Source organism: Seriola dumerili, unplaced genomic scaffold (genome assembly GCF_002260705.1).
Source record: "Seriola dumerili isolate Sdu_G_001 unplaced genomic scaffold, Sdu_1.0 BDQW01000024.1, whole genome shotgun sequence".
Taxonomy (NCBI): Eukaryota; Metazoa; Chordata; class Actinopteri; order Carangiformes; family Carangidae; genus Seriola; species Seriola dumerili.
In genome coordinates this window covers 802,590-829,063 of record NW_019174279.1, presented here as the reverse complement: position 1 = coordinate 829,063, position 26,474 = coordinate 802,590, and the positions used below count along the sequence as shown (strand labels likewise).

Genomic DNA, 26,474 nt, shown 5'->3' with positions numbered 1-26,474 from the left:
TACTATTCTTCCCATTCTGCTGACATTACGTGAATGCAGCATTTGACTACCGCCAAAAAAGAGAAGACGTCGTCATTCCGCGACAACTACAACCAAAACATAAAACTCCTCTGAGGCAGTTGCGCTTCTTTCGGTGTAGAGAGTATGAAAGCGTCTGGGAACTGTCCGACGACAGGAAACATGGAGGAGCAGGAGATAAGGCAGAGTGAGCTCCCGTTCAGCTTCACCCCGCAGCTCGTCCACCTGCACAAGGACCACGAGCTGTTTGAGGTAACGTTGTGACGACGAACTGAATCCACTGACCGTTACCGGCGGCTAACCGGCTAATCCACCCACAGTAACGTCAGTAACATACTGCATGTGGACGCTGTTTACAGGATGGAGACATCCACAGACACATGTACCTGCAAGATCTCTACTCCTCGGGAGCAGACGACAAACCAACGCCCAGGTATGAAAAACAAGTCTTATCCCTGATGGAGCCAGGTTTTGGCTTTAGTAATTTACTTGTATGTGGGTTACATTGAGTTAACAAGCAGCAAACAAACTCTACACTGTAAGGATTAGTCCATAGACCATTTTGATAATCGATTAGCAGATTACTGTTTGTTGACCTATTGATATATTTATGTTTTCTGTATTAAATTCTTCTATGCATATGATTGTGGGATATAGTGGAAAATGGTTAGTCTAAAAAGGCTATTAGATAGACTTTTAGTTTGTTCAATGTCAAGCCCCACTGTAAGTGTGCTAGATATATGTGGTTATGGCATCCCAGCATCTATAGTTTACAAGTCATCTCCATATAGGAAATACAGGAAAAATAAACTACCAAACAACAAATTGGCCCAATAAATGATAATTCCTTTGCAACTGTTGCTTTTCCCCTTTTTAACTGTAGCCCATTGTAATGTCAGTGTTGGTTGAGCTGTCACTCACTTTCCTCCATCTCTTGTGTCTTCTCAGTGTGTCAGAGTTTGCCTGTCACATCTCTGGCTGCAGTGCAGTCTTCAGTACACTGGAGGAGTATGAACACCACTACAACTCTCTGCACAGACATGTTTGCTGCTCCTGCCGTCGCTCTCTGCCAAGTGCCCGGCTCCTAGACATTCACATTCAGGAGTGGCACGACTCTCTCTTCACTATCCTTGCCCAGAGGCAAGACATGGTAAGCCAAAGGAAAGAAAAGAAATGATACCCTCAAGCTATGAGGGAGACTTGTATATAAAGTCAAATATTTTGAACATTCTTTAAAGACGAACAGCTTCAATGATAAGTTTTCTCTGACACTTCACATTGTTCAGTACCAGTGTTTGGTGGAGGGGTGTGGACAGAAGTTCAGGACTAGTAAACACAGGAAGGACCATCTAATAAGAATTCACAAGTATCCACCAGACTTCAGATTTGACAAAACCAAAAAGGACAGAGGGTAAGTCTGCACCTTCCATACTTTGTCCACTAGATGGCAGCAAAGCATCAGCAGAACCATTACTCTGAAAGTTTCAGTCAAGGAGAGCCCATGTTTGTTATAATAAACAGCATTCATGCCTCTGGATTTGATCTTTTTGGCATATTTCACACATATTTCTGACATAGAGTGAGATTCTCTTTGCTGCCGTTATGAAACCAATGCGTAACTCCACACTGCACACTGAGACTTGTTTGAAATGCATATTTTTTGTATATTTTCTGGTCCAACAAAGCAAAATAAGAGGCTTAAAAGAGTTGTTAAATCATTGTTTTTTCCTTAAATACTTTTATATGTGTATATTTAGTATCATCTTATTTTTGTTAATAGAACCAGAGAGACAAAGAGGCCGCAGCAGAAAGACACAGCCATGGAGGTAGTAGATGATGTGTGTGAGTCTGAGGGTGTGTGTGAGGTTATGTGTGATGTGTTGTCCGACCAAACTGAGCAAGGGGAGTCCATGGAGACACACGTGTCCGAGAAAGAGGCTGCTCATATGGCAGAGCCCGCTACTGCCGGGGAGCACGCAGGTCTTTCTGCTGCAGTTCACGGCAACGAGTGTGCAAGCACCAAGACTCTAAAACCTCGATACTCCTACAGGTCAGTCCTAAAATTTGTTCTGCCAGAATGTCTTGTGATAAAAGAGACTAAGTCAGCCATTTTTTTAAAGATGTTTTTAGGTTAACTTTGTGAATTTAAAGCGAGTTTGTAACCATTAGATATCAGTGTTCTTAAGGTAAAAACTTGAGCAATTATGTCTGTCTTAAGCAAACTGTAGGAAGGGTTATTTCTATCATGTGTTGTTGTAGGTTAATATTGTATTATTAAAATATATGCAAGTTGATATCTTCATGATTTTTACTACAGCTTTTCTTTTCATAAACAATCTGAGATACAAAACAACACGCGTGTTCTTTTATTTCAGGGTCCCTACCACTGTGTGCTTCGGCCAAGGCTCAGTCCGAGGCTTCAGAGGACGGCGGGGAAGGAGGAAATGAAACAACAGAATTGCGCCTTGTGTTTGATGTTCTTTTTTAAAATGTATGACTCAATACCCTTGTCTTGTAATATATTTACTGTCACATATGTCATTAACTTAAAATAAAATGGCTTTTGCAGAAAAAAAACATGATGTGCGTAAGCATTTTTTTTAGGTGATCAAGAATACCTTTTGTTGCTACAAGGCTCCCATCTTGACTCTCTTGTGGTGACATCCAGCAGCTGTGTTCTACTAGCGGAAAGGTTGACTAAAATCAAAATGCATGTGTTGTTTAAAAGAATGATGCAGCGCAGCTCAAGGCTGTGCTTAAATTACAATTCACAAGGATGTTTGTAGAAAGATTTTTGTGGAGAGAAAAATGAGAGGAATGACAGAATTTACATAAGAGATTTTAATAATTGTACAAAACACCTTTTCACCCATCAAATATAAAATACACTGTACATTAATGACTGATGTGAGTCTATCAGTCTTGTTTAGGATTTTGGAGTGTTTGCAAAAAATAGTTGACTTTTATTTACATTTTGTAATGAAACTGGTCTTGGACTTTAAGGAGCTCTTTCAACACCTGTGCAAAAGTTCTTTTGAGGTAATGTAAAAAAATAATGACTGATAAAGTAGATTTATTTTAGACTTAATTTGTATTTTTATGGCTATAGTATATATAATATGAATATATGTTTGCGCTAATTGAAGTGTTTTTTTTTTTGTTGAATGACTGATGTGTGAGATTGCCTCTTTATAACTGCTGATCATAATTTGAGGTACAATCTACTTGTTTGGTAACTTTTTCCTCCCACCTTCAGCTTAAAAAAAAAAAAAAAAACATTTTTTAAAACTGTTCATTTAAGGTGAGAAATTTTGAAAGGCCTCTGAAATGGAAATAAGACATTCACATGGTCACTTTAGTGAGTCATCAGAAGCTATTGCTTTAAACCCAAAGCTACAGGCCTTTAAATAAACATCTTCTCTTGCCACATTAGAATTACTTTACGGCAGAATGCCTATACTGGAAGACAGAAGCTCCCAATTCATGTGAAATTTGAAAAATTTAATCCGCAGAATGAGCTCAGTGATAGTGTGTCTTTTCGAAAAGGGACTTTACTAATTACACTGCAAAAATGACCACGTTTACAAATAATTTACGGTAAAGTAAATCTGAAATACGTCATAGAAAATGAAATGAAAAATGACAATTGAGTGAAAATATTTCACTTGTCTCTGTTCCACATGTTCATTGAAAATCTATTATTTTAAAATTAAACCAGTTTATTCTGCTAACTTTTCTGTATGCAAAATATTCTTCTCACGCAATTTTATTTTTCACTATAACGAGAAATATTTTACATAAGATTTAATATGAGATTTCAGACAGATGGACATTTTTGCAGTGTTTCTTATTTGCTGCATGAAGGCATTTTTAAAGGCAGCTTTCCCCACGATGCAGTTCAAAGTTAGTGAGGGTTAAGACAAATAGTACATCCCATACGGTCCACTGAATAGTCCTGGGACAGGTAAGGCAGGCCGCGGTCCGTTCAGGGCCGCGTAGAGGGACGGTGCGCCCATAGGTGCGCTCAGGGGGAAGGGAAACGCGAAGGCCGGCAGCAACGGCTTCGCGGCCAGCTTGAGCTTCTCTAGCTCGGCCTCCTGCAGTCTCTTGGCCTTGGCCCTGCGGTTCTGAAACCAGATCTTGACCTGGGTCTCTGTGAGGCTGAGGGAGCTGGAGAACTCCGCTCTCTCCGCGATGGAGAGGTACTGTTTCTGACGGAACTTCCTCTCCAGAGAAAGCAGCTGGGAGGTTGTAAAGGGAGTTCTGGGTTTCCTGTTGTTCTTGTGTTTCCGTAGATTGCAAGGGGTCGGGCTGGGAAGTCCTGGAAATACATTTAGAAAGTCACATCACAACACTGGAATACAAAATATGTCATCCATATTATTTAACTATGTTGTATCTGACCAAAGCCAAACCAGGGTAATATCAAACACGGAAGACGGTATTTAGGTCAGTTTTAAAATCCCTCTCCATCATCTCTAGATTTATTGAGATACGAGATTATTGAGGGACGATAGCTTTAAATCGAATTTCCTCGTTATTGATTTCTAATAAAGAACCTAAGGTTAGAAATATTTCGTTCATAAATTTACTGAACTTCGTTGAAGTGTTTCTGGTGATTTTCAGAACAGTTTTAAACTGTCAGAAAGTTGGAAAGCGTATGATTCTCATTATTAAGAAAGAAAGAGAGTAGTTATCCTACACTCACTTGGAGGGGATGCGTAAGGAGCCTGAAACCAGGGGTTCGTTTCCTTGTCACTGGAGTCCACCACCTCTGGTTTGGACCGATAAAGTCCACTCGGTGACGCACACTCGGTCTCCTCTGCCTGGACGCAGTCTGAACCGGGCTCGGGGGAGTGGACGCTTCTGCCAGGCGGCCGGTCTGATATGAGGGATTCCACACTGAAAGGCAGATCTAAACTCTTGGTCTTACATCTTCTGACAGGGGATAGATCCAGCTTGTCAGTTCCCATGCCACCGGCGGCTCGGTCCTCTGGTGAGGTGTCCCCCGGAGCAGTCGAGGGCGGTGATCCCTGCGCAGGATTCATTACGCACGACTGAGGTGCCATACAACCAATTTTCCCACCGCTCTCCTCGTTGCTGTTTTATGTTTCCGTGTTTTCGCCTTGAGGAAATCTGTGATGCCGCCGAGGCTCATCCGATGTTGCACAGCGTGGTAAACTTCAGATTTGACGCACGAACTTGCCTCTCCCTCAGTGATGTGCCGTAAGTTCGTCTTTCATCTTGCCACCCGCCTATCAGTCTGTCGAGGTTTCCACGTGACTCAACCAAAACACTTTCTGATAGGTCAGGCTTGTTATGACGGCGTAGCAGTCAATTTCATACCCACAATATAGTGCATATAATTTGTGCACACTAAAACATTACAATAAGGCATGTGTATAGCCTATGTTATACATATATATATATATATATATAATGTGGACCATAAACTCTTTATTCTCAAAACTCTTTATTTGAATACCTTACCAAGGTTAAAGCTCCACTCATCATTTTTTTTTTTTTACTGGGGATCATATGACTAATTGTAACATGATAGATGTTTCTTTTTGGGAAGAACTGTCTGTACTATGCTGTAGTTTCTTTCAGTGCTATGGAGCATTTTGGCGCCTTTCAGCACAGTGTTTTGGTTTTAACGACCCACAGCGTTTTGACTCACTGCCCTCATCAGCCTTCTGCTCTTGAGCAACAGGCGGCTGCTCTAAAGCTTTAAAAAACCTGCTGTACACTATCTGCACTGAGATCAACAACAGAGCTAAAAGGAGACAAAATGTTGGACTTATTACAGATTTAACAAAAACTGACCCAAAGAGATGCCAGAGAATTCAAATTCACTTTACAAAAGTTTACTGGTATAAAATATTTTTGTTAAGTTGCAAAAATGATAGTGCTGTTACTTGTTGTAGGGCCCGCCGAGGCAGTTATGCTTGGGAAATGCTGACAGTATTTAATCACTTTGTTTCATTAAAGCAGTAAGACAATCCTGGATTACAGTACTTTTTATACCCTCAAGAGTTATTATCACTGTAAATTTCTGTCTTGTGGCCTGTAATCACATTATCTATGGCTGTACATTGGCTATATTTCAACCTATTGTGTTCATTGTAATCCCTTTGAAAGACAGTGAAACCCCAACTAATGTTGCAGAACCCTATTGAAGAGGCCCGTCCAAATTGGCCTTGTTTTATCAAGTCTAATCTTTTTCAGTGAAACCCGATATGTGAGAGTTTTCTTCTCTTATTGGAACTGTTGCTGGGCTTGCTGCAGCACACTGTCTGTCTCTCTCTAGGACAATTGGTTAAATGAAGTTAACTGTTTTCTCTCCCCGAGGTACATTTCTGCTTTGATCCTGTTGCGCCTGGCGCCTGTCTGCTCTCTCTCCCCCTCTCCCTCTGTGTGTGACAGTGATGGATTGCTGGGTAACCATACAAGTTTTCAATGACTGTAATTTAGTGCCCCGCAACATTACATTCTCCTCTACTTACTGTGAATATTACCACTCTCACTCTCCTCCTGTTTGAAGAAGGATGTAAGGCTGTCTGTAATGTTTTGTTTCTCTTCCACTGTTTTATAATGAATGAGTAAATGATATTTCCTGCCTCTCTCTGAGTAGCACGGACATGCCAGAAAAGTCAACAATGAGTACAGTATTTTGGTTTGAGAGATGAAAATCTATCTACAGCGCAGTAGCTGCACTACAGTTTTAGTATCTCTCTCATTTTTATCTGTGCATTACTTTTCAATACATCTGCATATAGTGAAAATCAGATCAGTTTTGGTTCTTTGGTTATTTTGAGAAATAGTTTTTGTACAGCGACCAACAAGCATTATGGGGTATGGTCGCCTCCAGCTACATTCATTTAATTCAGAAACAAAAAGATGTTTTGAATTTATGGATTTTCCTACGTCCTACTAGAGAAAAACATAACTTTTTTTTTTTTTTTCAAAAAGGGACAGGGACCCAACTCATACCATTAGATGCCAATGTTTGCTGATTAGCTCTAGAAACAAAGCTTAGGCTGATGGGAATGTCATTAGTTTTGCAAGTATAGGTAATAAACCAAAGTTTTGGAAAACTAAAAATTTTGACCTGATGATGGCACAATATGAAAAGTTAAGGGATCACCAAAGTTATTAGGATTCATTTATTGCAGATAATAAATATTTTCTTCTGCCAATCCATCCAGTTGATGTTAAGATACTTCACTGGACCTGTTGGTGGTGCTAGGTGAAAAGTCACCAAACTATTAGGATTCAATGTTTGGGCATCATGGATATTTGTACCAAATTTCAGTACTATCCATCCAATACTAGACAAGGCATTTCACTAAAACCCAAGATGTCAACCTTTTGATGGTGCTAGAGGAAAAGTCTGTAGGTGATTTGAGTTTTTGGGATTCATCCTCTGCGGACTATGAAAGCCTGTACAGAATTTTAATGGTGATCATTGCAAACTGTAGAGCCATGGCACCAGTGAGCAGCAACATTTATCATTTTCAAATGTGAAAAAATGATAAAGAAAGAACACAAGCTGCAATTGGTAAAGACGTTCTTGGAAAGTATTCATACTATACTCTTCAGTTTGTTATTTTAGTTTCCCTCACAGCTTCAACTGAGAAGCTTCAGCTGCCATCAACCAGTCAACTACAGTCAGTCATTTACTGTGAACAGCTATCAAGCCAAACTACCACCACTCTATCTATCTGTCTGACTTTCAGCCTGTCTTTTACACGCACGCACGCACACACACACACACACACATTTATATACACCTTTCTGATCCTTGCTGGCTTGCCAAAGTGGAGAATTGTTTATGGAGGTAATTGTGGTTTCTAAAAGAGTTTTCACTTCGAACAAACATGTTGAAGCAAGCTTTATATATTTCATTTTTTAAATCATTCTCTTTCATGAGAGTTGGCAGGGCTTCCAGCTCTCCTAAGCAAACTTTGTGGAGGGGGCTGGAGTCATGTGGGATAAACATTTATGAAACACACAGCGGGGAACTTTGTGGTGAAAGTGTATCGTCTTTAAAAGAGACGGGAGGCCTGCCTGGTGAAGCATAACAGAGTATTATCCTGTGTCTGAGTGGACCTGCCAACTTCGGTACAGTATGTCAAAAAATCTTGATGGATGTGAGATCACAAACTTTCCTTTCCAGGCTGACATTTACAATAAATCACACTCAATATGAATTCTCTTTATCTTTACAGAGAGAATGCAGTTTTGATTGAACTTCACACAAGTATTAGCATATTTATGATCTGGTCAATTTCATGCAGCCAGCAGTGAGCTTTGCTGGTGTGATTAAATTGGTCCCTCGTCCCTTGGAAATGTCTCTAAATGTAAATATCATGTGTCCAGTCTCAACTCAAGTCTCAATCGTAAATATTCCAGAGTCCACTGCCACTTTAATGACTGAAATAAAACATATTCTGACACTTTAATGACATATTATGTTTTGAAAAGAATCTATGATACTCTGTCTCATCCTCATTTTATGCTCAATCCAAGTCAAATCTCAGTACAACTTGGATTTCAGTCTGAATTGAGTTCAGGTCATGTGAATTGTTTCCACAACTCTAAATTTACAGCCTCATCTAGTTTGTGCATCATTACACCATCACTGAGGAACATTAACTCTGGGACTTTTTCTGTGACTAGTTAATTTCCTGCCATCACATGATGATTGTGTCTCGTGGAAGAATCAAGGAGACACAGTGAGGACATTAATGTGAGCAAAGCTAAAGCTACTTCTACCATAACAGCTTCCATGAGATGAAGTGGGATCATTGATTTTCAGGACTATTTCTTTTGTTAAATCTACTTATTAAACACCGGTTACATGGCACCATGCTGCTTACAACGCTCATATAGGCTCACTTGCCTAAGGCTCAGTTTCACTCAGGCCCCATCATGCCAATCATGCCGAAGCGGATGTGGAAGGCCTGGGGTCTTCCCAGTAATGTTTCTCCTTAACTGATCTGAGCTTGAAGGGAAGTGCCACAACATGTTAGCTTTGATTAATTGTTTCATCTTTCCCACCGTCAGCACATTGTGTCATGTGAGCTGCTACTCTCTCTGCGCTCACTGAAGGTCAGGTCTAACCTGTCAACCTAAACTGTGGCGTCACTGATACGACCGTCCGACCGACCGTTAGAACATACTTGAATTTTCATCTGAGAACATCTCTCCGGGTGTCACGGAGTAAAACATTACTGGAGGTTTTACAAAGAGTAACTACAGGCCATTTAGGGCATCAGTATGCCTCAGCCGAAGTTCTTGTCGGATGGTGTAAACTTGCTTGCACCAGCCCTTTTCTGATGTCGTAAAGGAGGGGGCTGTGTCTGACAAATCACACAAACTTAGCATATAGTGTTTGGGGCCGGGTGCGTGAAAGAAAGCAGGGTTGGAACTTCTCTTTTTTTTTAAATTGTTCACATCACTACTTTGTATGGGTACAAGCAAGTGCAATAATACGAATGCTGTCTAGGAAAGATCATCCAAAAGAATGCTCTGTTATTCCTATTTGAATAATTATTGTGATTATTTCAACAAAGATACAAAAATGGCCAAAAAGTCATCTTTAAAATAAAATTGTGACCATATCCAAGGCATAAATGTTGTGAAGTCTGATCCCACAATTCAGGCAAATGAAACTCAAAATACAGATGTGCTATGGTCTTTAACTTGAAAATAAATCTTTATACCAGCACAAGCTGCGCTTGTCTGTTTTAAGCATTTGTTGTGAGTCAGTAATTCCTTCTTGAGGAGGACATACTGGACTCAAAGGGCAGATGATGCTTCAAACCTTTGTAATTACCTGATGGGTTGTTGATTGGTTAAGTGCTTTTCATTTATCCTCTATATGTTAGCATGATTCGGCTGCCAGGGGAAAGTGTTGACAGGCAAGCGGCGAGCGGGTTATTATGCCTCTGTGTGTTTTGTATGTAGGGTATTGGGTTTGGTGACAGGAAGGCGCGTTCCACATGGCGTCTGACAGAGACGAGCAGAGTGTTTGGCTGTCGGGGACTCAGCAGTGAGTCTTACCCGCAGTGCCAGGTGCTAACAGGTGAACACAGAGATATTGTAGCTCTATTGTTGCGGTTTGGGAGGAACGGAGGGGGACAAAGGGAACCGGACACCCTCTCTGGACCTGGAGCGAGCCATGGGGTTAGGGTGAGCTCAGTGACTGTGCTGACAGCAGAGGGGGAACTCAGATGGTAGCCTGCACTCAGTGATGATAATGATGATGATGATGATTTTGGAGAATGACCCCACTAACAGAGACAAGGGATGTCAAATTATCATAGGCTCTTTATTGTCTGGCCATGATAGCAGATGTAGGCGTTGTTAGTATGAGGGTGATGACAGAAGAAGAGCAGAGGACGTCACAGGACTAATGGAAGCAAGAGAAACCTGACACACACACTTAAAACACACACACACACACACACACACACTCGGAGGTACAGCTCTCCCCATGCAGTGTGTGAGTCTTGAAATACAGAGAAGCTCAACTATAAACTATTGAAAAAGTCTTACCACAACATACTGTATAAAACCATTTATTTCTCTCTCTCCTTCTGTTTATTATCTGCTTCTGTTCCCTTGTTTCCCCCCACAGATTTACAGTGAATTCAATTTCACAAATGTCTGTCTCAGCATCAATTTCCCACTTTGTCTTCAGTGAATTGCGGAGTGAGGTCAGACCACAGCACACTGGGAGATGGCAGTGAACACAGTTTGGTGTAGGCCCACCAGAGGCTGAAAATGGCAATCTGATTTGTTTTGCAAATGGGGTTAAGCATTTCCCAACAATATTAAAATTGACTTCTCCGAAACAACTCATATGTTGGCAGCCACACTGTCGCACCTGTTGGGAAGATGAGTTCCTCATGTTTTTATTCTTAAGACTGCTATACTTCCTTAAATTCAAAAGGAGGCAAGGAATAGTTCGAGATTTTAGGAAAAGGGTCTAGATCTATTCCACTCTCACATTTGTGCGCTCCACACTGTATGTAGATAAGAAGAACTGGCAGATGGTTAGCTTAGCTTAGCACAAAGTCAAGGGTGGGTGATGGAAACAGGGTAAAACAGCTAGCCTTGCTCTATCTATAAGTATAAAATATGCCTACCACAAATTGTAGTTTTTGTACTTCAGTTTTTGTTTGGAGTAAACAAGCATCATATATATATCATATATAACATGTTAGTTATTGAGCTTTAGAGGTGCTGGTAGATGGATTTGTCTGAACAGACCCAGACTAGCTGTTTCCCTGTTTCCTGCCTATATGCTAAGCCAAGCTAAAATCTGCTGGCTTCAGTGTCATATTTATAGTGCAAAAACATATGAGAGTGGCATCGATCTTATCACACTCTCGACAAGAAAGCAAACATGCATATTCTTAAAAAAATGTAAAACTATTCCTTTAATAGAGGACAGACGAAAGTCCAATCAATCTACAATAAAAACGTAGGGAATGAGTCATCCTCTTGCTTACAAAAGTAAATGTTGCTATATAAGATATTTATCTTTTTATTTTTATTTTATTTATCTTTTTATCCACTGGAGCAAAACCTATGCACAAGGCTTAACTTGACATTTAACAGCACTTACTGTAATGTAGATGACTGTTCAGTGCAAATGCAAATAATTTCAAGAGTGACTTGTTTTGATCTACCTATGCAGTATTGCCCTTAGTTTCAGAGGGGATGTGTGCATTTCCTCATAGCTTGTGGCTCACACTGACTTCAAAAGTTAGAGTCAATTATGTCAATAAATTTACGGTGTCATAATGTACTGCAGGCTCTGATGATGTTCGCCACAGAGGAGCTGAAACTGGAACAAATTGGGGTTACATGCCTTGCTCAGGGGCATTTTTCTTGCACCAGCTCTGGACGGTGAGAATAGCCCTTTGCATTCACCAACCCCCTTATGCAGATTTTTCAGGCCTTCAGAAGAATTGAGTCCATGTGATGTTCTGGTCACACGCCTATCTCTCTAACTTCAGGCCAATGCTGCACTACTTCACCTGCCGTGTTCATCTCATATACGAATACAGATTCGTGCGTTTTATAAAATGGGTTGTTTAATTAAAAGATATTTAGGACACTAATCTGTGTTTGTGTGAGAATGTGAGTGAGTGCCTATGATCTCTGCACAGTGACAACCTGAACAAATATGCTGAGTTGATTCTTCTGAGATTACAATAGATTCCACGTCGTCTCATGAAGCTCTCAAAGAGATGGGAGGGCACAGCAGAGGCCCCTGAATAAACAACCATTAAATTCTCCCTATGTCTGCATGAAGGGGAACCTTCAGACTTGGAGCCATGCTTTAAACAAACAAAACTAACCACATAAAAAACCCAAAATAGAGTAGAATTTAATGTAGGCGAGAGGGAAAATTGTTAGAATGGGGAATCCCATTTTATCCAGTATACTTTATCTTTTTAGACTAGATGCTTAAAAGAGGCAGATTAGTGGACAGCGAGATAAAGCGAGGAAGATGGGTGGAGGGAGAGAAGAGGGGGATGAAGGAGAAGATGAAAGCTTTGTTGTGCTGATGCTTAATGAGCTGGAAAACACAATTGAACTTCTCTGACTGTGGAAATTGCTGTGAGGGCATCGTAAATTAGCGCCAGTGTGGGAGCTAGCCTGCTGACAGAAAAGGGGCTTTGTGTGGTGAAGGCTTCTTCACAGGCCTGCAGCCACTGGGATCCTCACAGCGGTATCATAGCTCGATCTGTCGCACGACAAGGAGTCCGGCGGATACTCGTAAACATGGGCGAGGTTACTGTTTTGGCAGCATTTTTGTTGCCAGTGTGATTCTTGCTTTTCTGTCCCACCTGTTGATCTGTGTTTTCCCAACAAAAAAAAAAAAAAAGACTTTTACCTTTTAGTCCCATCCTACTGACCTAAGGAACTTTATATTACGCAGTCCATTCTTTCTTTGTACGCTGCTACCTGTGGATTATTACTCCATAAACAGCGAGGCCAGACAAAGAACAGAAGAGACAAAGATATGACATAGTGGATAAGAAAGAAAGGGAGCGAAGAGGAGATGGGTCTAACTCTTCTCTGATATTTAGTGAACTCCAAAGGGTGACTCTTCATTCTGGCTTTGCAGGCTTGGCACATGCCTTCTGTTACTAAGTGGCTTCATATTGAAAGGCTCTGCGGACGCTATTCTCTCTCCCACTGGGTGCCAGCCTCTCTGCCCTGGCAGCTGCTGGGCTTTAGAATAGACCCATAGTTTCCCCTCTGCAGGTGAGCTGCACAGCCAAAACAGGGCCCCTGAAAGGCCCTTTCAGAGCCTCAATAGGAAACTGACTTGGGGAGAGAGGAACGGGCACACAATGGCCGCCTTCTCTGGACACAGAGAAGATGGAGATGAGCTATTGGGGTGCTGCTTTAGTTTTGCTTATAGCCATGGCGAGGAGAGGTGATGAGAGAGAGAGAGGAGAGGATGAGTTTCCCCTGTTAAGTTTTTGAAGGCGTGGTTCTATCCCCTCAGCGGGTTTTTTTTTTCTTCCAGCTTTGCCACTGCCGTGCAGGGATGTCCTGTCATCCTGCGTCTCTGGTGTAATTGCTTTGCCTTTGAAACTTGAAGAAACAAAATGTTTTTTCCATGTCCAGGGGCAATGGGGGTGACACTCAGCTCCTATCCACACCTCCCCTCTTCCCACCCCCTCCCCTCCACTGGAACTCCCTTTCGCCCCAGCAAAACTCTTCCCATGCAGGGAGGAAAGAATGCACCTCCCTCTGCTCCCTCTCACCTCCTTTTCATAGTTTGCTTTTTAACTTTCATTAGCAACAGCTTTCATTGACACATGAAGAGTTGGCAATGGAGAGACAGGGCGAGGGAGGGGATGAGAGATGAAGAGAGTTTAAATGTGTGGGGATAGAGAGGAGTGATGAAGGACAGGAAAGAGGGTTGGTGATTGCAGCATATCCTGTCAAAGAAGACAACAAGAAGAAAACAACAGAAATACAACCAGAGAACCTGGATCACTGATTCTCTGCCTTTTAATTAAGACTGGCCCATAATTTATACTACACTTTTTACTGATTATATTGATAGTCACTTATTTTATTGATATATCATGGTTTCTTATGGCTTTTATTTGAGACCCTAGAAGTCTAAACTATGTGGTCTGATATTTGGTCACCTCCTATACAAAATTTCAGCGAAAAGTCAAAATGTTACTTTTTACCTGTTCACCAACAGTGAATTGTACCTTCAAAGCTCTTGATCTCACAGATGTCTACTCTATGCCCAGAAAGACAAAATTGGCTTTTAACACTGGTTTGCCTGGAGTCAAACCAGTGTTAAAAGCCAAAATCACCACAGACTGCTGTGCTCTTTATGCTGTGAAATATTGAATTTGAATGAAGGTTTCGCTCCAGATAAACATTTATGATTTCATACAGAAAAGAGTTATATTTGAGATTACAAAAATACCTTCAAAGATTTAATCCGCTGGACAAATGGTAAAATACAACATTTATATATATATATATATATAAATGTATATATGACTTAATAGCATGAGCGCCAGGTTACATGTTTACCAAGTGATTATGAATCCTTTGGTAAAATTCCTATCAAAATGAATGAGGATCATCTTAATTTGGTCCATATTACCTGCCCCTGCTTCAAAATATAGAAATAGTTCTACAGAATATTCTTTTGTTATTGTTTGCATTTCACATGCGACTGTCGTCTGAGAGATTATGGAGCCTTTAGCTGTCTAATATAATTAAGTCGGGTAAGAAGATGCTATCTGTCCCTGTCTCATTTTTCCTCTCTTTTCTTTCTCTCTCCTCCTCTAATCAGTTCCACTCTGTTATTGCTGGCCCGGGGCTGTTTACCTCTTTGCTAAACTGCTTTCACAAGCATGAGACCAAAGCCTGCTCAAATGTCTATTAGACCCTTTAAATACCCACTCAGACCCACAGTCACTGTGTGGCTGACCTGAAAGCAGTTGTTACCATCATTATGGAATCAATGCTCGCTGATCTGGCGTTCCTCACACCTTCTTAAGCCAGGAATAGTTTTTCCTTCTGAAGTTAGCTGACCACTTTTGAAAGGTTAAGTGGTGAATAGGAGCTCTCATGGCAGCGCAGAAGGCTGAGCAGACTGACAGAGACAGACTGTGACCGCAGCCCTGGAGGACCTTAAACGCTATGAAATCCAGGACAGATAGTTTAACATAAATTCTGAGGACAGACATGCTCATGAATGCACCATGCTTCATGTACTATTTGCTCTGAGGTTTTGAGAAGAAAGAAGCATTTCCTGCAGTCAGGACAGCTGGGAGTGATTTAGTGACATTAGTAAAATCCCATTCTGGCAAGCGTCTTTCCTCAGGGATAAATTCATAGGACTATGTAAACCAATAATGTAACAGCAACCTCCTTTAGTGAGATTCATCTTGTGATGGCTTATTTGAAGGACACATTGGGCATCATTATTGTGTTTGTTTAATTTGCAAAGAGCGCTGGGAGTTTTGAGTTTACCTCTCCTGGTAACTCTCATTATTGACGTGTGAATAGTTGCTGAAATACATACAGTCTGCAGTGTGGTGCCTTCCACAACCAGGGTGCTTCTACTTCACAGGGGTGTGCTGTTTATTATTGAACAGAATTCACAGTTGTAACTTTTGTTCACATGAACTGCAACATTTCACCTTTCACCACCTTGTTTCAAAGCTCAACAAACAAAACTAAATTCTCTCATACCAAACCTGCCAGACAAAATGTGAATAAAAAAAAAAAACACCCTGGGCATTCAGGTAGAATATTCCTTTTTCATATTGTGTTTTGTTGTCTCATTGCTCTATATAACAGCTTTTAAATAGGTGCCTAAACAGTCATTACGGCATTGAGTCACTGATTATGACACCAAAAGGCAAACTGACCTCAGTGAGAAATTTCAAACCACCCCCATGATATACAGCAGTTTCAAATATCATTTTCGACAAATGGGTGACGATCATTCAGCGGTGCCTCAATAACACGAGAAACTAAAGGAACTAAAATCTGCTTTATAATGAAAAAGTACCAGTTAATCCTCAAAGTTTAGGTTTAACTTCCACAGTCTTACTCTCGTATTGAGAAATATTTAAATCACAAAGAAGACCTGTATCAACATCACTGCAATATATCTCCTTATATGGCATCCGCATCTCCCTCTACATCCGCTCCTTTTCTATGTCTGAACTGTTTGACTGCACTTTATCTGGAGTTCTTTTTATCCACATTATGTAAACATGTCCAACAACAATAATCTTATCAGTGGAGAGATACTGTAAGTAACAGTGTGACGCTGATGGGATTCAGAGGAACTGAGGAGACACTCGACATTACTGTTGTTTTAGTTTAGTTTGGCAAAACACCACTGAGCAGTGAATGTAAAAGACTTATTTACAGTCCTTCCCTTTAAAGTAAATGAGATACAGCAGTATGTACATGGCAGCAAGTTATCACGTATCACTGATGGTGACCCCTTCCTCTTTCATGCTGTGTCTCTTTTTACTCTGCTGTTGTCTGCGTTCTGCAGGTATGTAATTATGGTTTTGAAAAGGTTGGAGCCAGACGTTCCACAGGGCACAGCATGGGAACAAAGCAGGGTCTGGGAGGCGAGGTCAGGGAGCACAGCGGCTGCACGGGGGCTTCAGACTACCGAGATAGACATCTCAGGGACAGTCACCGTCCTCAAATGAAAGTCTGCAGAGTGGAGTGAATTCGGAGGTCTGACTCACATCCTCTGACTGTGCCGAGGATAGTTTACGTGGCACTGAATGATGTGGAATGAGCAACTTTGCGATTCTGGCATGAATGGAGGTCGTTATAGTAGCTGCGGCTGATGAACGATGTATTACATGTAACTGGATTCCTCAAATCCGATTACAATTTGTCATTGTGACGCACTGCAGTTACTGAACATCATACACAGGGGCAAATGCACACTGTGTGTAGTTTGTAAATATTGGCAAATTACTCTGCTTATTGAAAGGACGCATTTTATGAGAGTCTTTTTTGGAGATTTTTTTTTGGAGATTTTTGGATTAAAATAGATTCTGACTAGAAAATATAAAACCTCTTTACAGCAAAACATTTAGAGTAAAATCTGTAAGTATCTCACAGAGTCCACGTCCTGTCCACATCCTGACATCAGGATGGCCTCATAATAATCTGTTTTGTGTTTTAAACTTGAAAGAGACAATTGTTTTGTTTTTTTTTAATCATAGTTGTCTATATCAGTTATGTGTGGTGCATAACTTGAGGATTAGAAGAGTAAGATAAGAAAACTTAGTGTGTTGATGCTGAGAAGTTTCTGTCTCGGATTATACTCCAGATTTTTAATTGTAAAGTGCTGGAAAATTAACATTATATACTTTTATTTTTGGGGAAGTTAAAATTTTTGCACAAATTGGTCCCTCTATTGAGGGAAGCTGCATTACTGTGATGCCAAACCTGCACATGAGAGCAGCCCTAGAAGCCATGCTCCAATTAGTTGTGGATAAATGATGAGGACCAAAGATTAAGTAATCATCTTAATTGAATCAGCTGGGTGTGACATTCTTTGTCACCAGGCAGTCTGTAATTATCCTTTGACTGTGTAACAAAGAAACCACCGGTATTTGAAGTATGACGATGCACAAAAAGGCATTTCATTCATTTTTAAATATTCTCATAGGTTCAACTTTTTATTTCTTATGACGAAGGAGTGTTTGAACTTCAAAAGATGAGAGTTTTGTCAACTGATCATATCTGTGTAATATCCTTATCTGTATTGATAAAAAACTAAAAGCAGAGAGCATAAAAAGGTTTCATCTGCCATCATAGCTGCACAGAGTGGGCACATGTTTCTTTAATAAGGATGAAAGCGCGGCACTCTTGTAACCGGATCTCTCTGTAGCAGGCAGCTTTCCATCAAGGAACAGCAGGATCCTCTCTTTAACCCAGGAGCATCAGGACAGATGGGACCGTGACACGCAAACTCAAACACACACAGCACACAAGTTCAGAGTGTGACAGAATCTGAAAGGATTTCTGCGATCTTATGGATGCAGTTGCGATGCGAGTATCGAGGGAGGGGGCAGCAGTGAAGGCAGTGTAAAGCACATCCTTAACACCTGTCCTCACTGTTAACACCTGTACTCAGCTGCTCTCTGCTGTTCTGACAGTGTTTCACAGGATGTGCTCCCCGCTGAGTGCATTGAGCCGATGGCTCTGTGATGAATTCTGTGGCGCTGGGGGTCAGAGGTTAAAGGTTAGGGCTACTCCAGCTGGCAGCCAGGGCCGCAGCGGACTCCAGTGAGGAGGCATTCAGTGGCTGGAGCAGGAGGGGGGAGAGGGGGGAAGCAGAGGAGTTTAGGAGGCCGAGGTTGTTTCTTTCTTTGTCTTGTTTTAAGTACTCCACCCTCAAGGCCTTTTCATTTCTGGCATCCATCATCATTTCTCTCCGATGTTAATAAAGGCTGAAAAAGCAGATATCTCTATGTTACATTGTATAGGCCTTTGTCTCAGAAAGTTATCTATAATCAACATTTTTACATTAACAATGGATCACATGACTACGTGTGTGAGGAGAGGGTCACTGACCTGACTTCTGCTGCCCTCAGTTATCGTGGAGTTACAATTTTGGGAAAGAAAAACTATCAACAGGTAAAGCCATATCTGTAAAACTACTGTGAGTGCATGTCAGTAGTCAAGTTTCCGCAGTTGCTAGTTTTATCCTGTAGAGGGCAGATTGTTTAATTAATGAGCCACATCTGCCAAGTGTTGGCATGATGTGTGTTTGATTTAACAGAGTTTTCCAAAACATTAGTTCTCCTCGAGTGGAAAATGTGTTTAATGAGAAGCGTACAAAACACAGTAAATAGCCATTAAACTTACTTTAACAGCTCCCACATGTTTACTGAGTTTATGAGGGGTGTGATTGAGGGAGGATAAGGGTGTGAGGTATGTTTGTGTGTGCGTGAGAGAGAATGTGAGGGACCACCTGAGCTTTCCCTTCTCATTATTGTGACTATAATATAATATTTCCATGGTTGATACACACTGTCAAAGCAGTGTGATGGCTCTGTGTCTTCTCCAGCAGCTGCAGCTTTCACACAGAAACTCAGAGCAGCTTTTCAGATTAGCTGCTCTGGACAAAAAGGTGAACCATATTTCTATGCGTCTCATCTGTAACAGACAAAGAGTTTCCCAGTCTTCTGTCATCAGTTACATAACAGACAGGGGAAAGTTGCTCTTTCTGCCTGTCTCCTGAGTAGCTGTGCAGCTCCTGGTCCATCTCCCCTCAACTGCCTCAGCTGTCATCAGCGCTATTATTGCTGGAAAACTGTCTCAGATATTACCTGTGGAGCCAGATAGTCAGGTGGTTCCGGGCCCCAGACTGACTGGCTCATCACTCCCCTCCTTTAACCCCTCTAAAATCCCATCTCTTCACAGAGGAGGCATTTTATTAAGCACTTAGCATTAAAACATGTTAAAGGCAGTGTCAAAAGCCGAAGTGCCGGCATACAACTGTTGAGCAGATGGCTCGCTAATTCTTTCTGCGGCAGCTTCATGAGTCTGACAGCTCCCCCGTTCACCAGACCGTCGTCACAACATTTCATGTTCGCCTCCGCTCTTCCATGGAGGTCCTTCCCTCAGCCCTGTAATTTGTGCGGTTAAACTCCACCGTGAGATGTCTAATGTGTGTTTAATGAGTGTTGGTGAAGCATCAATTAAGTTAATTGTAGATCATTGAGTTAATTTTAGTTATTTAGAAAACCCCAGCTTTCCTAAATGTTGTGAGTGTGTGTGTGACGGAAGACTGTGAGTAAAAACAGTAGTGGTAGTTAGAGTTATAGTGCTACGCTCCAGGACGACCTTTATGGAATTTACTGATAGTAATGACGATGATGATAAGGTTTTGATGCTGATGATTGTTTTAGTGTGGAGGACTGACTTTTCTGTTTTCATACAGTTATGTAATATTAATTATCACATCTCAAACAACGATACAGTATGTGTTGAGGTTTAGCAAGGAGTCTGATTGTCGCCTGTTAAATATTGTATTTTCTATTTGTTTTCTTTACCAAAATCTTGATAAAGATGCCACGTTAAGTCAAGTAGAAACACGACGGCTGCGTTCCTCACAGTCTTAGCAATGATAAGCTGCTATTGGTTTTGGGGCAGAGCCAGGACAACAGATGGCGCACTTACAATTTCAAGAAAGTGCTGTCATCAGTGGCAATGACATATTAATCTACCATATCTGACTTCACATTGTGCATGTGGGTAAGAGACACTGCGAACTGTGCAACCACATGCATTCATGCTCATGCACGCACTCACACACCCCAGATGCAACGACTGTGTAACAGAAACATTAAGAAAAACGAAGCCAGGATGGTTCATTTTGAAATGGGAATTTAGTCAAATATTCATTTTAGTGGTTTCCCCCATAAATTGCTGCAAGCTGCAACATTTGGAGCATGTTTTCTAACCCAGAATTACGAGCGTAAATCATGACTTAATGTTGCATTTAAATAGTTACAGACAGGCAATTTATTCTTGGCTCCCTCTTTACATTTTGTGCAATAACATTGTGTGACTGTGCTTGTTTGTGTGTGTGTGTGTGTGTGTGTGTGTGTGTGTGTGTGTGTGTGTGTGTGTGCTTCACAGTTTATTGGGAGCAATCATTACTTGCTGACAACTCCCATTCGTTCTGGTCTTGCTCTTACATTTTCTAAAAGGCTTGCCATTCACATGACACACGCACGTTCACGCATCGCACCAGCACATGCACATGCACATGCACCTAACCAGCAGCCGGATACGAGCAGAAGTACACAGCGTGGCGGGAAGAGGAAAACATATTTGCACCTCATGCACTTGGCAGATTAAACCAAGCCTGTGATGAGTCCTAGAGGTGTCAGGGTACAAATCTGTACACACCACATGTAAAGATTCAATTATCCTCATATCACCTGCAGCGCGTTTGAAAGAAGAGAGGCTCATTGAAATATACCGCCATATTTCAAGCTTGTTTTGCTTCCAGGCTTGATAATTACAACTCATAGTGACACATGGCCCATATATCAACCCCAATGACATACAACAAAAAAATGTACTAATTTTTTCGTGTTTGAGCATATCAAACGTTCATGTTCATATTCAATTTAGACTGTTTTTTTTATAGGAGGTCATGTTTTTGCTGTATAATCACTATATAAATAAATAAATACTATATAAATAAAGTTCTACCATCTACCAGCTCCTCTTAAGCTCACTCATGAATACGTTATATCTCATTTGTGTAATATGCACAGAAACTAAAGTGTAAAGACGACAATTCGCTGTTTTACAGGTGACATGTGCAAAAGCTAGTTACTGATGGTTATCATTCCTTTAAAAAGTTTCAGTATTAAAATATAGTATAGAAGTATAAAGGTTCACACAGTATTATTTATTTATGCTGCTGCTTTCCAGTGTTACTGTGAAAAACTACCTTTCCTAACTTTTCCACTACTTTTAAACTTTCCGACACTTGATCACCTTGGTGGAGTGACCGAGACAGGATTCGGTCCGATGGTGAGCGACTCATTTGCTGAGCTGCAGCGCTCTGCCACAACCAGAGGCTGGTTAAACCACAGAGGAGCATGTTTTCCTGGAAGCCTGTGGGAGCATCAGAAGTTCAGGGAGCAGGGGAGTCATGTGGTTAATCTGTGTTGGTAACTGCTGGGCCTCTGGGCCTTCACATGAAAGCTGTTTTACTGATGTGTGCAGAACACAGAGGGTGGATTGGTAAGAGCTTCGGCGCACTTTATCCATCAAACCTTACTTTCAAGGTTTGGAGCTGCGGGATGTCTTCTCCCAGGGTTGCGGTTTCTGCAAGACATTTGTGTAATGGCTCACCAGCTGGTTTGTCATCAGAATGAACCTGGAACAGTGATTTTATGACTATCTTCATGAAGACAATCTTACTTAAAGGAACAGATTGACATTTTGGAAAATGTGATCATTTGCTCTCTCGCTGAGAGTTGGATGAGAAGTTCAATATCACTCTTACATTTGTACGCTAAATATGAAGCTATGGCCAGTATGCGGTTAGCTTAGGTTAGCATTAAGAGTGGAAACAGCTAGATTGGCTCTCTCCTAAGGTGTCAAAACCAACCTATCAGCATATAATTATACATTATAACTCATTTGTTTAATCCATACAATAACCAAAGTGAAAAAATGACAATTTATGGTTTCACAAGGGCTCATTTTGGACAGATCTAGCTAGCTGTTTCCCTCTGCTTTTAGTCTTTATGCAAAGCTAAGCTAACTAAGCTGCTGCCTGTACCTCCATATTAAACATGAGAATGGTATTGATCTTCTCATCTCAACAAGAATTTCCCAGCATGTCTAAATATTCCTTTAAATGCATAGTCTGAATACAGCAACAAAAGCTGAACCAAACAGTCATCGCTTGCTTGTCAATATTTCACAGACCTCAAAGACGTCTACCGTTTGCTTGCTTAGGGAGAGTCTTTTTGGGTTGAAGACAGTAGACCACTCAGTGACCTGGGAGTGGGGCTAGTCGAGGGGCAACGTTGGACTTGCACATATGGATCTGATATAGAGGGCAGATAACCAGCAGACGCAGTGGAGCCATCCCTTGTACAGGGCAGGAAGTGTGTGGTGTGTCTGTCTGCTCCTGTTCTACTGTACAGTGTGTGTGTGTGTGCGTGTGTGTGTGTGTGTGTGTGTGTGTGTGTGTGTGTGTGTGTGCTGAACCCTTTTGTCCTGAGACATTATTTACCCATATGTTAACTTAATGACTCCCCCGCTGTCGTATGAAGAGTGAAAGAGGTGTTGTGAAGAGTTCTCACAACGCCACAATGGCAACAGTAGTTCGATGGAGAGACTGAGAGAGAGCTGAGATGAAATCATATTCCTAAGGGATGTATATGTTATGTTAAATTAGGTGACTTAGTTTATAGTAGTGCATGTACTTACATATGTTTAACATATAGTCTCAGAGTTAAAGGTTTTCTTTCTTGGCTGCATATCAGAAAAAAAAGATTCATAAAGTGAACTGTACTTCAAACAACTTATGTATATCACACATGAAGCTGTTTTATTCTGATATAATGAGTTTTACAGCACAATAGGATCTTGTCATAGACGTAGATTAGAGCTGACAGATTGAACGGTTGCTTCACTTAAGTTGTGCCTGGTACTAAAATCACAGACGGATCATCTGCCTCCAATCTGTGCTCCTACAGTGGATGTGAAAGCGAAGGGTAATTAGTCGTTTTAAATGGTTGAAGCTGTATTCTCTCTGCGTCTGAGAAGGTTCCTGTGAAAGTAAGACAAACATGAACAACGTGTTTATTGTTGCTTCATAGTAATATTATATTTGATTATTTATTCAACTTTAAAAATTGTTCATTTTTTCTGATTAATCTATTGACTACAGCACATTAATGAATCCAAAATCAGTGTATTTAATTCACAGTAAAGAAGAAGTCGTATGATGCTGTTGAATTTTTTGCAAAAAATGATCCACACTGAGCCTACAGAGCTGGGCCAATAGTCAGTTCACAACTCCTGCAATAAGAGAAAATATGAATATATGAATAAAATTCTATATTAATATTACTAATCATCCTGAGGGGAATGTAAATGTTTATACCAGATATCATGGCAATCCATCCAATAGTTGTCCAGACTTTTCACTTAAAACCACAAATATGAATCTCATGGTGATGCTAGAGGAATTGCCAGGGTATCATCAAAGTCATTGGGCTTCATCCTATAAAATTTAACAACAATCCATCCAATAGCTGTGATATTTCATTGCGGACCAAAGTAGTGGAATGACAAACCAACAGACTGACACTATCATCCCTAGTCACGCTACTAGCACAGCTAGAAAATAATATAAGATATGATATATATTAACAGAGAATAAAACAAAGCACTGAATTATATAAACAATTCATAAAAAATATGTAAGAATAGACATAATCCAGTTAAAGCAAGTACATTTAAAAACAGATTAAAACAAGAATTAAACTATACCCCAATGGTTCAATCCTATGGGTTCCTAAAATGTGTTGGAAATTGTTCCAGATACTAAGAGCAGTGAAACCAACTGTATCACCAGTGATGAATCTGAGGGCCGAATTGCGGCTGTCAGCTGTATTTATTTTGATGTATGGCTTTGTCCAGTGCATAAACAAAGACTGGTGAAGTGGGTGAAAACATTTTTTATTTATTATCTATGTGTGTAATACATAATAAAATACTTATACTTTTATATTTATATTGCACTGTAGTTTACTGAAGCCAAGAAGTAGGGACAACCCTCTTAGGGAGATTGGAGAAATTTACTGCATAATAAAGTTTGTCTCATGATAAAATATCTCAACCTCAGCTTTAAGGCACCAGGGTGTTTTTATCATGTGATCACCGATTGGTGATAAGGAACATTAATCACACAAACTGTAGTTATACTATTGGTAATTATAATAGATCAGTAATGTACTCTGTCTCTACATGCAACGAATCACATGCAAGAATTACCTTTCACAACACAGTACAGTGATAAAAGTTAACTAAAACATGAGTGATAATCTTATTTTGACTATCAGATATATGTACAGTACATTCACTCTTATTAGACTTGATTACAGAATGAGGAATTTAACTGTAATCAACCACTGGCACCAAAACACTATTAAGTTGACAAAATGTTGCTAAAGGTGGTTTTAATTTTTTCCACATCATGAGCCACTTTGTTATGTGCAACAAATACAAGATAAGGAAAGATGAATAACTTACAGCAAGCGTTTCTGTATCCAGAGGATACAAAGGTCAAGAAAATCTAACTGGTTTATAGGTGGAACTTTGGTCCTTCGCTTCAGGTGAACTGAAGTCAAACTTCATTTCTGTTCAGATCAAAAACGTTGAGCTGTCTGCAAAAAGAGACACCATGTTCAGGTAAGGAGACTACACTTCTCTTTAAAGGGTTTCTGACTTAGCTCGCAGTGACCTGGTTTTAATGGTTAACAGTGTGTAGATGGTACAGTTTGTTTCTTTGACTTGAACAAGGATGTGTTGTAATGTCTGTGACACATGGGGATTTGAAATCTGGACATTAATGCTAAGTCTCTTCACTCGTAGGTTTTCTCTAATAGTCTGTGTTGCTCTGATATTTGGCGTCGCAGCGAAGCCATACAAACCCTGGGTATGTTTACATTACTCCTGGCTGTCCACTGTAAATTCCACTGCTTCAAATCACATGATAAATAAAACCTGATCAGTTTAAATGTTTGTATGGTTGTTAACTTGTATTTGGACGACAGTCATGTAATATTTGTGCTCTTTTCTCAGAATAAACTTACAGGTGAAGCTTTCCAGGATACTGTTATGTAAGTTGTAATTTCCTTTAACTAATTTGAAAGTGAATCATTTTCTCTTTGACGCAGGAAATGTAGACTGAGATTGTGTGATATATATTTCAGGTCCATAGATGATAATGGAAAAATGTCCTGGGGAGTGGAAGTGGAGCCTCCAGAGACCATGGATGAGACTGACTATGACATCGACCCTAGCATGATGATTTGGAAGAGTATGAGAGGCAAGGAACAGGACAAACAGCCCCTGAAGGCTGAAGAAGACTTGGATGAGCTGCACCATCCTTCCATGGCTGATCTCCTCAGAGTCCAAATCCAAAACATGGACGTCCTCTCAGCTGCCGACATCCAGCCAGGGCCCGCGCAGGAAGAACCCAACATGAAGTTTAATGAGGAACCAGAGGAGGATAGAGATGACATCGACCACCCACTTTTCAGTAAGGTGGCAGAGGAACCTGAGCAGAACTGGGATGAAGTGTACAACAAAGCCAGGGAGGAGCTGGATAGATATCTGGCCCCACTCACGGCTGAATACAAAGCTGGTGATAAAGTCCGTGTTGCACACTCTGAACCAAAGAAGGATGAAAACGACCTGTATCATCATGACGACCAACCTTCAACTGTGCAGATGGAGCTGCTGTTGCGTGAGGTCAGGGGGGATGGTGAGGTCAGAGTTCACCTCCAACCAGAGGAAGACATGGACGACCTGTACCACAAAGACCTCCAGGTGCTCGTCCCTTACCAAGATGATGCTGCAGTTGTCGCTCCCGTTGATCTGCCGTCTCAGAGGAAGCACAGCGAACCAGAGGAAGATCTGGATGATCTGTACCACCAGTGATCCACACAACCTGTGTAGATCCTTATCATTTCAGATCAGACACAGCTCACACACTGTAGCTGCAACAGGGAAATAAATCATAAGCTCCTTTTGACTCATTTAAACTGTCTTAAAAATCTGTGTTGTTTATATGTATCGTGCTGATAAAGACACTAACACACTTATCAAAGACTTTGTGGCTTTCA

The 26,474-nt window shown here is 40.8% G+C and overlaps 3 protein-coding genes across 3 annotated transcripts; 2 read left to right on the top strand and 1 right to left on the bottom strand.

Moving 5' to 3' along the window:
- The first annotated feature begins 89 nt into the window (after window positions 1-89).
- Window positions 90-2,536, top strand: znf511 (zinc finger protein 511). The gene is made up of 6 exons (XM_022763365.1): window positions 90-270; window positions 378-451; window positions 967-1,168; window positions 1,305-1,429; window positions 1,799-2,068; window positions 2,394-2,536. The coding sequence occupies exons 1-6, from the start codon at window positions 145-147 to the stop codon at window positions 2,464-2,466; spliced, it is 870 nt and encodes a 289-aa protein (XP_022619086.1). The 5' UTR covers window positions 90-144; the 3' UTR covers window positions 2,467-2,536.
- A 349-nt stretch (window positions 2,537-2,885) lies between these two features.
- On the bottom strand, window positions 2,886-5,225 carry LOC111234901 (homeobox protein MSX-2-like). Its single transcript, XM_022763106.1, has 2 exons — window positions 4,727-5,225; window positions 2,886-4,339 (listed from the first exon to the last, which is right to left on the bottom strand). The coding sequence occupies exons 1-2, from the start codon at window positions 5,085-5,087 to the stop codon at window positions 3,933-3,935; spliced, it is 768 nt and encodes a 255-aa protein (XP_022618827.1). The 5' UTR covers window positions 5,088-5,225; the 3' UTR covers window positions 2,886-3,932.
- A 19,721-nt stretch (window positions 5,226-24,946) lies between these two features.
- Window positions 24,947-26,424, top strand: LOC111234773. Its single transcript, XM_022762964.1, has 4 exons — window positions 24,947-25,035; window positions 25,219-25,282; window positions 25,429-25,466; window positions 25,560-26,424. The coding sequence occupies exons 1-4, from the start codon at window positions 25,028-25,030 to the stop codon at window positions 26,287-26,289; spliced, it is 840 nt and encodes a 279-aa protein (XP_022618685.1). The 5' UTR covers window positions 24,947-25,027; the 3' UTR covers window positions 26,290-26,424.
- Window positions 26,425-26,474: the final 50 nt, after the last annotated feature.